General features: G+C 42.5%; 1 protein-coding gene across 5 annotated transcripts; it reads right to left on the bottom strand.

Moving 5' to 3' along the window:
* Window positions 1-572: 572 nt before the first annotated feature.
* ubp1 (upstream binding protein 1) lies at window positions 573-15,062 on the bottom strand. 5 transcript variants are annotated; one of them, XM_031323130.2, is made up of 16 exons: window positions 14,781-15,062; window positions 9,954-10,105; window positions 8,600-8,676; window positions 8,376-8,481; window positions 8,180-8,286; window positions 7,890-8,042; window positions 7,665-7,775; window positions 6,245-6,352; window positions 5,830-5,933; window positions 5,646-5,742; window positions 5,347-5,440; window positions 4,311-4,401; window positions 4,063-4,211; window positions 3,821-3,963; window positions 3,005-3,056; window positions 573-2,881 (listed from the first exon to the last, which is right to left on the bottom strand). In XM_031323130.2, exons 1-16 carry the CDS (start codon window positions 14,852-14,854, stop codon window positions 2,844-2,846), a joined length of 1,656 nt encoding a protein of 551 aa, XP_031178990.1. In that variant the 5' UTR covers window positions 14,855-15,062; the 3' UTR covers window positions 573-2,843. The 5 variants fall into 5 exon arrangements, with proteins under 5 accessions (XP_031178990.1, XP_031178991.1, XP_031178988.1 ...); XM_031323131.2 differs by lacking the exon at window positions 14,781-15,062 and adding an exon at window positions 12,881-13,832 and having other exon boundaries at window positions 5,688-5,742; XM_031323128.2 differs by lacking the exon at window positions 14,781-15,062 and adding an exon at window positions 12,881-13,831.
* Window positions 15,063-15,680: the final 618 nt, after the last annotated feature.

The following is a 15,680-nucleotide window of genomic DNA, read 5'->3' as shown; positions in this document are numbered from 1 at the left end:
TTGTCCTGCAACAAAGGACCACTATTTTGCACTGTCACCTTTGATATCAAGCCAAAACACCAATACACAGACATTGTTATTCATTGTTCCTTAGGGAAGTCAAAATTAGATTTTTCTCCAAAGTAAATGGATGCTTTTATGAGTCAAGAAAGACAAAATAGGTCCTTTAGATTTATGACTGCCCAAACTGATGTATGAACAAGAGTTTATCTGGATTTTCTTTAAATAAAAAAATTAATAGGGGCACTCAGATTTCTCAGAGTACAACTCCGCTTGTGAAAACAGGTGTATAATGTCCACTATGGCATTGAAGGAGCTATCCAAGTCTGAGAAAATAATCCAGATTTTATTAGGGTCGTCTTGGTTTAGAGAAAACAGAAATATTGGATATGCAGTTTAAAAGACATGGGCGTTTACCAAATAAGGAGGGTCTAACTAACAAATATACAAAATTGCAAAAAGTACCCCTTTAAGAACTATGACAATCAAGCCCTTCCATTTCTCTGTCCTATTGAGTCAAGCAACTATGCTACAGTTCAAAGTAAGGAAATATAATACAGCAGGACACCAGAGAAAGTTATGAAATCATTTATTCCCAGCACATGTGGTTGTGTACATCTCCAGCATACAATACTGTGCACATGAGAAGCATCATCATTGACATTAGGCTGTACATGAACAGTGGTCACCTCTCCTGCTCACACTCTCTCTCACACACCCACACACTCAGTTGCACAGACAAACAGACAGACGACTGGTCAGGCCTTCAGGGGACCAAAACTGCTCGCCAGAGTATGCCTGACTTAGATATCACATCCGTTCTGTTACTGAACACAGTTTACTGTGATATATACTCATGTCCTTGTAAACACCACAAGAGCTACAGTCCTGGCTCTGGCGCATGGGGACTCAAAAACACAGATGCTTTTTAGTCGGGACATTTTTTTGTTTTTGTTCTCCTTTTTATAGGCGGGTAAGAAAAGGGTGTAGTCTGTAGGACTACCGACTACTCATCCAGCTTGAGTTTTGTGATTTCTTAGTGCAGACTTTGTCTCTAACATATAAAAAAACAAGGAGGTGTTATACTCAACAAGAACCAAATTATCCCCCCCTCTCCTCCCCAATTTTCTTCCACATGCTCTTTACTAAATAGCAAGCTAAACAGTTTCATCATACCAACAGGAAAAAGTTTATGACAACTACTGACATAATTAAGTTTTCTTCGCAAGAATGAAAAATGATACACATGCACACACACACACATTCTGACACTTAGAGGCGTGCAAACCGTATGAACCTGCAACACTGCCAGACATTGTGTACCAAAATTAAACGGGGTCAATTAAAACAACAGTGACTCCAAGGACCTGTGTGAGATTTCACACAGTTGTCACTCAAAACACACAACCTGTACTTCCCGTGTTCAGCTACATTAAAAACACAAGATTTTAACGATGGACGTGGAGGATAAGACTACTGAAACCAGGCTACCGCTGTGATACATTTCTACCAGCCTGCTGTGTGATGGGTTGTTGCAGAGCAGATCCTGGAATGGAGGGTTTATTATTATGTACATGCAGCGCACAAGCAGCTCTACTAGAGGAGGGTTTAATTCACCATCGGATCAATTCTATGAACGCTTCTGATGACCAAGATGTACAGAGCCAATGAGGCTTTTCTTCAAAAAATGCCTAGCAATCTGAAACCCGTTTGGTCCACATTATATAAGTTTTTGGATAGGCGTTAATGCTCTGCATGTCAGTCTTCTATAGAAGTTTGTCCCTCTTTTTCTGCATATTTATGGCCAAAATCCCAGAAGGCGTAAACCGCAGTCCTCTAAACCAGTGTTTCAAAGTCAGCACAGAAAGCAGAGGACTCAAAGACGAGGTGCACGTGCACTGTGTTTGTGAAAGTGAGTAGAAGATTGAGTTAAAAAGCCAGTATGGCACCAGGAACAAGTAAATTCAATGACAGCAACACAAACTGCTGATCCATAAATAAAGCATCAACTAAAAACAGTAAAAAAGCGCAGGCCAACCAGAACGTACGTGAAGAGAGTTGAGCCGAGTGGGACGTCATGTCAACAGACAGAGAGATATGGTTGGAAGTCTAAAATCCTAAAGGATGACTCTATGTGACACGAGTTATTGAAATCAGTCCATCTGACAAAGTCCAAGAAAAAAAAAATAAAAAATAAGAATCTTGGTGTCAACATCCATCAATTTTCCACAAATTTAGCCTGGATATTTCAGGGGTTACCAAGTTCAGCTGATCAATAAATGGTTTATTAAGACAACCCCGTCAAGATTGTTAAACAAGCAGAGTAAATTTTGGGATTCTCATTTAAGCAGGTTAGTATGTTGAGATCGCATGCTGTTCAGCAGTACAGGTTATCAAATACTGGCCTAGTGCTGGTTGTGCGCGTTGTGTAAGAAGGGCAACAAGCAATAAGGAAACTCTGCTTTCTTTCCTTCTCCTCTCTCCTGGAGCCGCCCCCCCCCCCTTATCCCGCAGAAACCATATAAAAAGACAAAAAATAAAATAAAATAAAAATACATACATTGTTATCTTTCCCCTAACCCCATATCCCCCCCAGTCTCTCTTCTTTTAACTAATCTCCTCCGTTATTAGTGTTTTCAATATGAAACAGTGGTCACACCCATGTCAGATTCTAACATTTACATGGCTTTAGCGCAGTCTGACTGCTTTTCATCGAGCGGTCGTTTTTTGAGAGAACGGGAGGAAGTACTAGGAAAGAGTAGAGGCAGGCAGAGAGAGACAGAGGGTGCTTCTGCTCCAAAACAGAGGGTGGAGTACTAGTGATGCCATCAGATGCCTCCTCACTACTTCAGGATTAGATGGAGTCCTTCGCCCAGTTCATCTGGAGACGTGTTGTGAAAGAAAAAGTACATTGAATCCTTGTCAAAAAAGGGATCTACTGAGTCTCGTTACAGGCCAAAATATAATGCAAGAGAAATGGGCAAGTAATGCATTATGAGCTCACCTTTGACAGTGCTGATCAAAAAACAGCTCTCGTCAGGCAAGTTGTAAACCATCTAGAAAAGACAAAAAAATACAGTGAAAATTGGCTGTTCATCAAATGTCCCTGTCAATTTGTAGAAATAGTGGTTCCTTGGTACTTTAGTGGTGACTGACAGAGTTAGGAGAGGTGTTCATAAAAGCAGCAGCAATACAGTACAGCATGTGTGTGAGAATGTCAATTACATGCAAATAAGAGACCGTTGTTGTTCCTGGTCAGACGGCACACAAAATAGTGACGCACATCTTAATTCTTCCTCTGTACAGCCTAAGTCTCAGTCCCAGTCCTGCCATTTACTCTTGCCCCATCACCCAATATTACATTTTTTAGGCACATACCATTAATTAAGCGACATTGAGACATTTTTGTTACATTGCCCCTGTTGATTTATTTATTGGCCTTTTATTGGATTTCAGAACGTCAAGGGCCATCCGTGGGTCGGATTAGAAGATTTAGACACGATTCACAGGAAATGTAGTGTTAAAATGAAGTTAAAATGAAAAATGGCAAAGTCTTAAACCCATTATATTATAATACAGTCATTGTTTTGCGGATGTTTTGTACTTATAACAGCAGCACGAAATGCATGAGCAAGCAAAGTGTCTATAAGTATCCATGGTGATGGTTTTTCCTGCTTATAGCAGAGAGTTTCCCACAGTTTACCTTTTTAATTATAACATCCCTCTTAATCAAGAGCCCTCCACAGCTGAGAGTGTGACACTCCAAAGTGCTAGTGAAGAGGAACAGTTTTGCAAACGGCCTCTGTGTGTCTGTTGGTACCTGGTCACTGAGCAGGATGTGTATGCCTGTAGGACCCTGTCTGTACACCTGGTTGATCGTTCCCAGGGGAAGGCTGCACACACACGCCATCTTGCGGATCAGTTCTGCAGCTGTGAGCTCCTCTAGGTACAGAGCATGATACACTACACAGAAACACACCAGAAAAGATGACATGTTAATATTCACACTCCTCCATGGACTAATATGAGTGTTACACTGCTGTCAAACACAGATTTGTTTACCGTGTAAACTAGAGGAAATGCTGTGTTCTCCATTTTCATTGGTAGAGTGTCTCTCCAGCAGGGGGCTCTCCAGCAGGGGGCTCTCCAGCAGGGGGCTCTCCAGCAGGGACTCCTGACAGACGTACACTGTCAACCTGGGACGCACTGACCTACAGACAAACATAATAATGTATTCAATGAAACATACTGGCACCTTTGAAATAAGCATACACACAAACACAAAAACTGACACACACGTTGTAACACACCTGGATTTAAGTGCATTGAAGAGTCTGATCCCATCTGCTGGCCCACAAATCTGGACCAGGTCGTCCCGGGTTAGTTTCAACAAATCAGAACCTAAGCAACAAGTTAAGAGGACCAGTCAATTGTACTGCAGCATTAAGCTAGGTTTATGGTAGCTGCGTCACCACGGCTGACGTTTCCAGCGCGAAGGCCCCGCAAGCTTTTCACGGCGCATGGTCGTGCACCTCTGAATTTTTGTAACTACACGGTCGGCTGGGGAGAACAGGTTTGTCTGTACAAACATCTGTGTGATTGTCTAACTGCGTGTCAATCACTGTTCATGCACACGCATTCATTCTCCCTTGTGGGGGGGAGGGGTTTAGGAGAATGTTTTGGGCTTTAGCAAAAATGGGGGAGGGACTGAGAAGTTGTTGATGTTCAAATGTTTTGGCTAAGTCCTGGATCTTCCCAATCCTACCTACAGCACCTTTAATGATTAGAGTAGATAAGTAATGTTTCGCGGTACGTTGGCGTTTTAACATGGATGTGTTTACTACTGTTGCCATACAGCCTATTTTTTTTTTGCAGGGTGGTAGGGGAAGACTCATGAATATTCATTAGGGAACTCATTCCTGAATGGCTAGAACTTGTTGCCTGCTCTGGTTGGGTTGGTTAGGTTTAGGCAAGAGGAGTGGGATTGGTTATGGTTAGGGTAAGAATGTCAGGGCGAGCCAATCAGGGATGAGCTCCCTAATGAATATTCACGAGTCTTCCCCTACCACCCTGCTTTCCTGAACTTCCAGTTTCTTCTTCTCTACTACTTCTTTCTCATTTACAGATTATTTTGTCTGTACGCCCTCTGGTGTTTCAGAGAGTACTGCAACGAAAAATGCGTTGAGAATAAACGTCTGTGCGTGCTTGTAGGGCGCTTGCCATCTACGGCGGCCCGCGCATGGTGTCGAGCAGTATACCCGCACCTTCACACCCAGGTTTTAGTGTATTTGACAGCGTGTGTGTGTGTGTGTGTGTGTGTATGTGTGCGCGCACACACGTGCGTACCTGAGAAGTGAGTGAAGAGCCGTGTGTAGGAGTTGAAACGATTTTTCAGAAGCCACTTCTGTGCGTCCTGTATGGAGGCAGTGGGGCTCAACTGCTGCAGAGGAGGACAAGAGACGCACACGGTGTCACCACACTTCCACACCTGAGTTTTGCTTTACCTACTCCACACTAGCTCAGTCCCACTGAGGAAACATACAATACTGTACAGTTTTCAATGTTTGATGTAACAATTGGGGCTGTAACTAGTCATACGTTTCTTTTAAGTATTGTAATGTAATGTGAAAAATGTTTATATTTACCTTTTCCACCAATTCATACAGGTGAGAAGAGGGGAGACTAACCTCCGAGTTGCCATGGCTACCAGGGTCTGCTGGGTGATTGGGTGAGGACGAGTCACTAGAACACAAGAGAGGACAATTATGAGAGGTGAGACCAACACACGCCTCAGTTAAAGGCCACACACACTTGCACCCACACAGTTACCTGTCCGGTACTGAGGAGGTTGTATAGGTGGACAGGGGGGTGGAGGTGAAGGAGGGAGTAGCTGCCTGGTTGGGGCTCACGTAGGCGTCTGGCCACGGGGAGCACTGAGGGGAGACACATATATAAATACACAATTAATCAGACATACTGGGTTGATTAACACTGTAGGCCAACTCCAAATATCCCAAAGAAAAAGCATAAAGGTTGAGGAAAAGTCAAGGGTGGATTGGGAATTTAGCTTTGCACCGTCTCCACCCAACCTAATGTCAAATACATGGCATTAAAACACCTCCTTCCCAGCAGCTGACGGTCTAGTGTCTACCAGCTTCAGACTACAGCCAGGTGTCTACAGGGGGGGGCAGACTGTGGATGGACTGATGGAGAGGAGTGGAGGAGAGGGGAGCAGGGTGCTTACACTGCCTCTCTTGGCCAAGGAGTCACCACAGTCAGCGGGAAGTGTCCGCTTGCTGGATTTTTTCAGCTCGTGGTCACCCGCATCCTCTATGATGGGTTCAAGCCTCGTCTACATACAGACACACAGCAGAGGTTAGCCAGCCAGCGACCAACACAAAAACACAACCAATAAGCTGAGGGCAGTCTTAGTGTGGCATACAAGTGTAGTACATCCCGAAAAAGCCGCGATAAAACCTCTGAGACAATAAACAAACGGTCTAATCTATACTGAATGACAAAGACTTAACAGCCCAATCAAAGGAGCAGTGTTTTTGTACATTTTAGCATTTTCTACAAAAAACTGGTCTTCCTTTATTGTGGACATGGGCCGCCTCACCTGACAAAAAAGACCACCTTTGCTAATGTCATACAAATGAATGTAGTTTCATAAAATAAAACATTAGCGTTCTGGGGAAAAGAAGAGCAGCGTGTCTATTGTTTAGACTGTCCTCTACTAATTAACTTGATCATGAGACGAGATGCGTCATGTTCCAGGTGGCTGACCACCTCAGCTAAACAATTTACAGTACTTGGGGAAACCCTGTTGTGCATCTTAACATTACTGCCAACCACTTTCCAAAGCATACCAGATGCCATACGGTCTTGCAAGCAACCATTTGTTTTAGTTACAGAATTAAATGTACTTGAGGAGACTTCAAAACTTTCTGTGGTGGTTTATTAATGGGCTTATGAGAAGCTATGCCATCTAACATCAGCAACACAGCATTTTAATTTAAGAGCTATATGTTGGAGGGAAACAATCAAAGCCAGAAAACAATAAGAAAATTAATAAAAGGGATCATGTTAATTTGGCAGCTCCTTGCATTAAAATGATTGCTGTTCAATAGTGTTTTTTTTCAATAGATCAATCTAATAGTTGGTTGGCAGAAAATGAATTGGCAACAATCGTGATAACAGACAATCACCAGTTGGTGTCAATTATCAAGCAAAAATGCCAAAAATCTCTAGTTTCAGCTTTTCAAATGTGAGGATTTACTGATTTTCTTTGTCAAATTGAATATATTTGAGTTTTTGACAGACAAAACAAGCAATTTGAAGACGTCATCTTGAGCTCTCAGAAAATAATTATTGCAGCCCTACAATGGCTGTCTGGATGGTAAGAAAAAAAAGTTTATAAATCTAAAGCATTCACACATTTGAGAAAATGGTTGGCAGTGATGTAAAGCACCAGTATGGCCCTTAACCTCAAATTTAGCAACATAGTGCACCGCTTTGCAGAGACACATTTCACTTACTTGGGTGCATACATGGGTAACCCCCAAATTAAAAATGAAAATGGATGCTTTCTAGTACTTTAGCCTAGTTTGTACTAAAGCCACATATATGTAAGACCTGACAGTCCATAGCAGCTGCATACTGACCTCTGACAGGATAGTGGTATCATAAGAAGGCTGGTACTTTTCCTTCTCTTGAGGTGAACGTTTCTCCATCTTCTCCCTGTCCGTCTTTTGCTTTCGGTCCGCCCCCTTTGGCTAAACGGGAAGCAAAAAAGCAGAGATCGGTAAAGGAAGACAGATTTAATTAGCTGTGAGGGCCGACGCATGAGGTGGTGTAATGTTGACCCCTATGAGAGAACAGGTGTGTACCTTAAAGACTTTAATTTGGCAGGAGGCAGAGTGGAGGTGCTCTGTGTACTCTCCACTCTCTCCCTGGGCGAACGTGTCAAACTGGATCCTGAAGGGGACGCCCTTCTCTCCACCATGCTTTCTGGGAGTGAACTCTGTGCTGATGCAGTGCACCTGCAGACAGCAGGGAGATAAGAGTGCAATGATGAAAATATGTGTTTAATGTGGAAATTCAGTAGCACGCCCAACAGATGGCACAAAAGAGAGCTTGTGTGTGTGTGTGTGTGTGTGTGTGTGTATTAGTGTGTTACCTGCACAAACACAGACGATCTTTTGTTTAAGTCCCACAGGAACTCTGCAGCATTAAGCTGGGAGGGGTGAGTCTTTGGCTCCACAATGCCCACGGACATGGGGATATCTGTCTCACACACAGACACGCAGATATTTGAACTCCAAATCACACACATGGGACATTTTAGGTAAACATTTCTCGCCAGGCTTCATTACCGATGTCAAGGAGACGGTCGCCAGGACGATTCCACTTCCAACCCTCCAGCTGCTGGTGCTCGGTGTACTGCAGCCGACGGTCATGAAACACCACACGCACTATGCTCTACACACACACACACACACACACACACACACACACAATGTTAGGTATGAAGTATGTTTGACGTAAGAAGTGAAATATTTTTCCTACAGTTACCCTCCAGCTGTGAGGATCCTCTCACCTTCACCATCTTGTTGTTGAGCTCTGGTAACTCTTCCTGCTTCCTGTTGTCCAACATACGCACCTCATAAGACTGGCCTGAGAGAGGAGAGGACAGGGAACAACATCAGAAGAAGGCAAAAAAACATGAAAAATAAGAGCTACTAAAAACAACACAGTGGAGTGAATGCAACTATTCCCTGTGTTTTAATGGTCTCCTCAATGAGGATAGCTTTGTTTGTTGTGTAATTTAGGTTACTTTCTCATTATATGGTTTGACACTGTATGTTTATAAAAGACTTAAATGTCTTTACGAAGGCAGCATTTTTGTGGCAGACTTTATGATTTCAAAAGTAATGTTTTACATAAAGGCCCCTCTACACTGTGTGATTTTGGGTTGTCCCAGTCAAAAGATGACGATTGGAGAAAAACGTGAGTCGGAAATCTTGGTGTTGGATTGTACTGTGAGACAGACAGTCCACCAACAGACAATTTCAGAAAAAAAGTCAGCATTTGACCCCCCACGCCTTGACCAGCTATGCATTCTCCACCTCCTTTGAGGTTTTTTTAAGCACAGAAGTGCTACAACTTACTCCTCTCTCTACCATCCCTACAAGTTGGATCTTGACTACACAATAAGTTGACATATTTACATCATACATATTGACATGACATATTTAAGCTGACATTTACGTCCTGATAATAACATGGATGACCAGACCATCTTAAAACAGCCCAGTCTGCACTTTGGAAAATGTTTTGCACCAGCAAACAATAGACCTCAATTTGCATTTTAGCTGCACTAACAAATCCATTTATATGCATACATTCTGTTAAATCCTCTGTAATTCCATAAAACCCAGCTTAATAATTGACAATTTCTGTCTTCCAGTAAAGCATATACGGACATAATGCCACATATTTTCTGTGCTTCTCTTTAAAATGAGAATGTTGCTAGTTCCTTCATTGATGTGAATCCCTTTGCGTTTAATAAAGTAAATCTCCATTCGTTCCATAAAGCAAAGTACTGTAGCAGAGTCAAACTGGTGGTGTCTAACATTAAAGTGCTGAGTAGAGATCAGAGGAGGCTGCCATCCGCATCAGCAACGGTTTCATTTTACAGTAATTATACTAATGTGCAATGAATGAATGTGGTAATTATTTATTTATGTTAAAAGATGGATGTAGCCCCAAAACACAAAGAAGTGAACTGTGTATGTACAAACCACATCAAATGCCAAAGTCGTTATGTGCAGTTTTAATAGTCCAAGTAGAGAAAATATAAAGTCACTATAATATTTAACAAAAAAAACGGACAAACTGTTGGTTAAGTATAACCAAAACTTTCTCTTGAGTGCATGTACGGTGTGCCTCACCTTGGTTCAGGTAGGTGAGCGTCTCATCGTGCAACTTGACAGCAGGCGAGGTGGCGGCGCACAACACATACTGGAATGGGGTATTTTTGGTCTCGCTTTCAGGAGGAAGGCTGGAGTCCTCCTGCTTAAAGATGGGCAGAGCCAGCACATCGCTGAGAGAGACAGGAGAAGAAACAAAGGGGAGAAAAAAAACAAAGTCAGCATGGATGTGATGAAAAGACATGCAAGCAAACAGAAAACCATCATGAAAGAACAGCAGCCTAAAAGTTTTCCCTTAGAGCTGCAAAGATTAACCGATCAACAACTAACCGCCAGTTATTTTGATAATCGATTTGAGTCAAAAGTAAAGATTCTCCGATTCCAGTTTCTTAATTGTGAATATTTTCTAGTTTCTTCACTGAATTCGGAAAACACTGATCGACATTTTTACCATTTTCTGACATTTTATAGACCAAACAACTAATCAAGAAAATAACTGACAGATTAATCAAAAATAATCGTTAGTTGTAGCCCTATTTTCCATGAAGATCTTAATTGGTGCATCTTTGGCCCCTCAATATTTTTCAACTGGCTTTTGTCCGTTTAATAAAAGTTCTAAGCTTTTTTTTTTTTTTTTTTTAATCTTCAATACCATACTGATGGAAACCTATCACTGTGACCTCCAGGTATTTTTGCAGTTATCTCTAAAAATACATCAAATTTGTTTCTGCCATTTAAACTGTTGCACGCTTTACTTTTGGCATGACCATACTTTACCTCCTCATAGTGTGGAATTATTAAATGCATTGGCTTATTTTAGAAGAAGGGGCTCTCCATCGATCAAATGGCTCTCTTATTATGTATGCATGAGACAGAAGCAGGATAAATGAACAAAAACATCCAGAGATAGCCTGAGCTGCTGACACACACTCTCTCTCACACTTGGCAGCCAATCTAGACAACCAACCTGTCCTCAGCTCACCCTGACAAATGCTGCAAGAGTGTCAACCGGTGCACAGTGAACTGGGTGTGTGTTGATCTCAGGGGCTGTGCAGAAAAGGATCCATGCAAAAAAAATGCATAACATAACATCTCATTACCTGAAGAAAACTTTTGGCAAGTCATGATGCTGCTCTAAACCAGAGCCCAAAAAAAAAAAAAAACTTGTCTCTAAATAACAATAACTTGAAAATGTGAAGACATCCCTGAAGCACCTTCCTCCTAAACAACAAAGTCTTCCAAACAGAAACCTGCTAGATTTATTCAGTCTCAAATCACATCTCTCGCTGAATCACTTGCTGCTGTGTTTTCTCTGCAGAGTGGGTGCCAACCTGGGTGCCACAGCCCTGCTGCCCAGGAAACTACATTTTCTTCCTGAAATCTGAGGAGCTGGTTTCACTGAAACACACGGAGACATTCTGTTCCTTCTAACTGCTGACTCCAAACATGCCCTGCCGAAACCCACCCCAACACCACAGATAGCACTACTCCTGCAGCCACTGACACCCCACACACACTCCGTTTTCACTTATTCACTTACATGCAACCCGTCGCTTGAGTATTGGCAAACTAGCTTACCGTCATAAGAGACTGACACACACCTACGTCACACCCAGCTGTATGTACGCTAAAAGCAGATGGCCGAGGGGGCAGCTGATAAGACATGCAGGTTCTGGGAGCTTCTTGACTTATGCACATAAATGTCATCACCTCCCATAACCTATTACATAATTCAGTGCACACATACCGCAAGTTACTAATTTAACAGGTGGTTTACAACATTGCCCCTTCGATGCCAACACATTCCTTCTTAGTCAACCATTTAAGAAAGAAAGATACAGGAAACATATCCATCATCCACGGACACATTATCGACAAGTAGTGCTGACTAATCAGTGTTTTCCTGATTCATAATATGCAACATTTGGGGAGAAATCACCTATGTGACCTGCAACTGGTGGTATGTTGACAAGTCATTCAATTAACATGGAAGATGAGAGGGCTGCATGTATTCCATTCGGGCATTGAAGACTGTGGGTGATTACTGGAGCTTGGTATCTTGTGTAAATTTTAGATTAGATTTTGTTTCAATGAAAGACCTGTATAGTGATACCAAAACAACCTTTTTTTAATATAAATGTATATATATATATATATAATATATAAATAAAATATAAATGTTTTGAACATCTAGAATTCAATGACATCTGGACAGACTCTGATGCTGAGGATGATTGTGTGATAGGATCAAAAGCTCTAAAGCAGCAACTTAATCGTGAACCTTGTGGTGAGATTGTTTTGTTCAATGTTAAAGAATCTGACCAAGCTTTCATTTTGTTAGAAGTTAGGAAAAGCCCAGGACGGTCAGGTCCTTCTTAAGCTGCAAGAGAGAGGAAGAAAGTGCTGAAGCTTCTGCCACTTACACCTCCAAGTCAATTTTAGGAGCTTTTCTAATTAAAAAAATACTCAAATCAGATCAATCACTTTGTACATAAAGTACAACCTTTTGTTTTCCACACACAACTGGTCTTTAGAAACAAAGCCATAGATCTGTTCTGATAGCTCTGCCAGTCTGAGGGGCCAAAACAAGGCCTTTCCTGCAGACTTCCTCTGTGTTGAGGTCTCTTTATGGTAACGCACACATAATTTGAGCAACAGCATGGACTGACAAATGCATTTGCCCCCCACATATAACACGTGTCCTTTTGTTGTTTTTGTGCGTGTGTTTAGAGAAATTAATCTTTGTGTGGCACCCTGCAATGACTGCCCTTCTCCAAATCTCAAAACAAAGAGAAGCCATGCACTCAGTAGAAAGGGAATTGCACACACAAGCATGGGGGGTGTAATGGTAACACTTCCAGACAGAGTGTATCTTGTTCTCTCTATCTGTCGACCCACTAATGTTAGGAAGCTGGGGTTGGCATGTTGATGTTGACTCCGTCTCTAACCTCATGCTGTAGGCTCCAGCCCCCAGCTCCTGCCCGATGCCGGACAGGCTGGCATCGAAGTCGTGCACCAGCCCCGACTCTATGGAGGCGTCGTCCATCTTCAGCACCCAGGCCATCGGCCCCAGCTCCTTGTCCTCGGCTTCTACTCGGAGGGCCGCCAGCTTGCTTCAGGTACGAGAGGTTGGCTAGCGAGGAAGTGGGCTCTACAGCTTCTTAGTGACACCGAGAGAGGAAAGTTATGCTAGTCCGCTAGCCGCTCCTTGGCAAGCTGGACAAGCGAATCGGTAGCTTTCCACAGAGACCGGATGTATCGCCATATCTCCACTTGGGGTTTTTCGGTGGTCTTTCTGTCACGCAACACGGCGCTCCACAACTGGCAGACTGTCAGAAAGTAACGATAAGTTTTGGTCCACTCAGCTAGCAGATGCTATTCGTGACTGAAAATGTGAGCTGATTGTCAGTATGCTAACGTGAGCTAACAGCTAGCTAGCTTCACAACGGCAAAAGCAAGATAGCATGAATCCAGCCGCCCCGTTGTTAACGTTGACCCAAGTCGCCAAGCAGTATATCTTACGTTAGCCCGACAAAATGTAACAAGCAGAGAATTTGTTTTAGTCCACACACCGCATCCCACGCAGCGTCCGCACAGCTGTTGCTACCTAGCTAACAGGCTAGCATCAACTTCACTTGCTTGAATAAACCGTGTAATGTCTGGTGACCTAAGAGAAGCTCTCCTCTGGTGCTCCCTGTACCATCTCAACCCGCTCTTCTCTTCTCATCGCGGTGCTGGAATCACCGCTAAGGCTCCCGGTCCTTGAGACGCAGTCCTTTAACCATCCAAAGTGCAGCGATTGACACAAAACCAGGCATCAACATGGCTCCCTTAGCATACAGACTGACGGTCTGTGTGAAGCCTGCACGGAAGCCACCGCCAGCCTCAGGAAGGATGCCAGGACGGCGATCAGCCAATCAGAGGCCACATTCTGTGCACAGCGCAGGGGGGTTAGCCAATCAGAGGCCTCCGAGCTTCCGTCATTGTGTCCAACTGTACTTGCGCTCAGCCTCCCAAAAAGTATAATGCATACTACTGTCAACAAAGATGAACACTTAGAGACATGGTACAAAATTAGCACCATCCATCAGCCAAATGCTGGTAAAATATGCATGTGGCTGGTAGATTTGATTAACTCACCGGTCAAAAGAACAATAGTAATCTACTGAGTGGCTGGTAAAATTTGAACATTCACTAGCCATTTGGGTTGCAAGGAAGTTAAACAAGGTGTATTACTGAGGTGAAAATCTATATTGCAAGCCTGTTGGCTACAATCTTTTCAAATATTAGTTTCCAAAGAGAAAGATAGATAATTAATAGATGGAATTAAAAAAGACTCATTACTAAATTAACGGCTTGAGTAATTTTAGAAGAAAAAAATCTCTGATTCCAGCTTCCTAAATATGACTATTTACTGGTAGGCTATCTTTAATTCTCTATTACAGTAAACTGATTCTTTTTGAGTTGTGGACAAAAAAGACATTCAAGGATGTCATGTTGGGCTTTGGAAAACACTGACTGACATTTGTCACCATTTTCTGGTCTATTTTTATTTCATAAACCAAACAACTAATTGATTAATCGAGAAAATAATCGACAATTAAAATAACTGTTTGAGTATTTCTGTAGATATATGCAACCGTCTGTTCCACACATAGACAGTATATAAGAAGGTTCCACACAGAAACACATGTCATGTAGGCCCACACACTCAGTGACAGGACGCATTGAGCCCAGATTGCCTGACGTGAAAGAAGCCAAAAATAGTTATTTATTAACATATATTAGATAACTCAGACAGCTATAAACAAAATAAACATTTCACTTTTAGCTTCACGAGGTTCGTACCGTGTGTAACTGCTGCCGCCGTCTCTCTGTACGGGGGCTCGGAAGTTTTCAGTGTAGGGCTGCCAGAACAACATCGTGTCCCACAAACAGCTCTCGCTTCAGTACGTCTCACTCAAAATAAACACGACTCAGACCGGTACCGAGGAGGTCCAAACAGGAACTCATGTCTGTTTCATTTTCACTGTTGAAGAGGAGTTTGCGCCACAGAAGTCGGTTGCAGGCTTGTCTAGTCAATAATTATCCACAGGTCGGACCCTGGACGTGGCGCGCGGTCAAGTCTCTGGGTGGCAAGTTTTTCCGAGCGGGATACACGCGCTATTTTGGCTCATGGGGGAAGACCCGCCTCAGGACTTAATTACTGTCCCCCTGTTTGACTTCGCACACGATTCAGGACATGGACATTTTAAGTACTTTATAACAGTGCATTATATTTTATAAACTGTTCATGTTTTGCATTTAATCTGTGAAGTATTTTCCCTGAATTGTACAGTAGAAGTATAAAGTAACATACAATGCAAATACTGAAGTACAAGTATCCTATAACTGTACTTAAGGATACTTTTTTGAGGAGTGACAACACATTAACTGGGACTTGGCAGTTAGGTGACTGCAGGCTGATGCTGTATCTGAGATCCTCTATAGCAGCACCTACATTTACAGCCCAGATAACAGATGCATACATGACATTCAGCACCAGTTTCACAAATAGCTATGTTGCGTAAGACATGGATGTTGTATTTTACACCACGCCTGGTTTAGTCCACTTTATTAACTGCTGTGCACATTTTCCTGCAGATGAAAAATAATGAAAATATTACAATGAATAAAAGTGTACTTTTATCACAGGTTAGACATGAGTTATGAGCAGTATAACCAAAGAGGCATTTTTCTTTGTCAGTT

This window comes from Sander lucioperca, chromosome 16 (genome assembly GCF_008315115.2).
Source record: "Sander lucioperca isolate FBNREF2018 chromosome 16, SLUC_FBN_1.2, whole genome shotgun sequence".
Lineage (NCBI taxonomy): Eukaryota > Metazoa > Chordata > Actinopteri > Perciformes > Percidae > Sander > Sander lucioperca.
The sequence above is the reverse complement of the archived record's forward strand: the minus strand, read 5'-3'. Positions and strand labels throughout refer to the sequence as shown.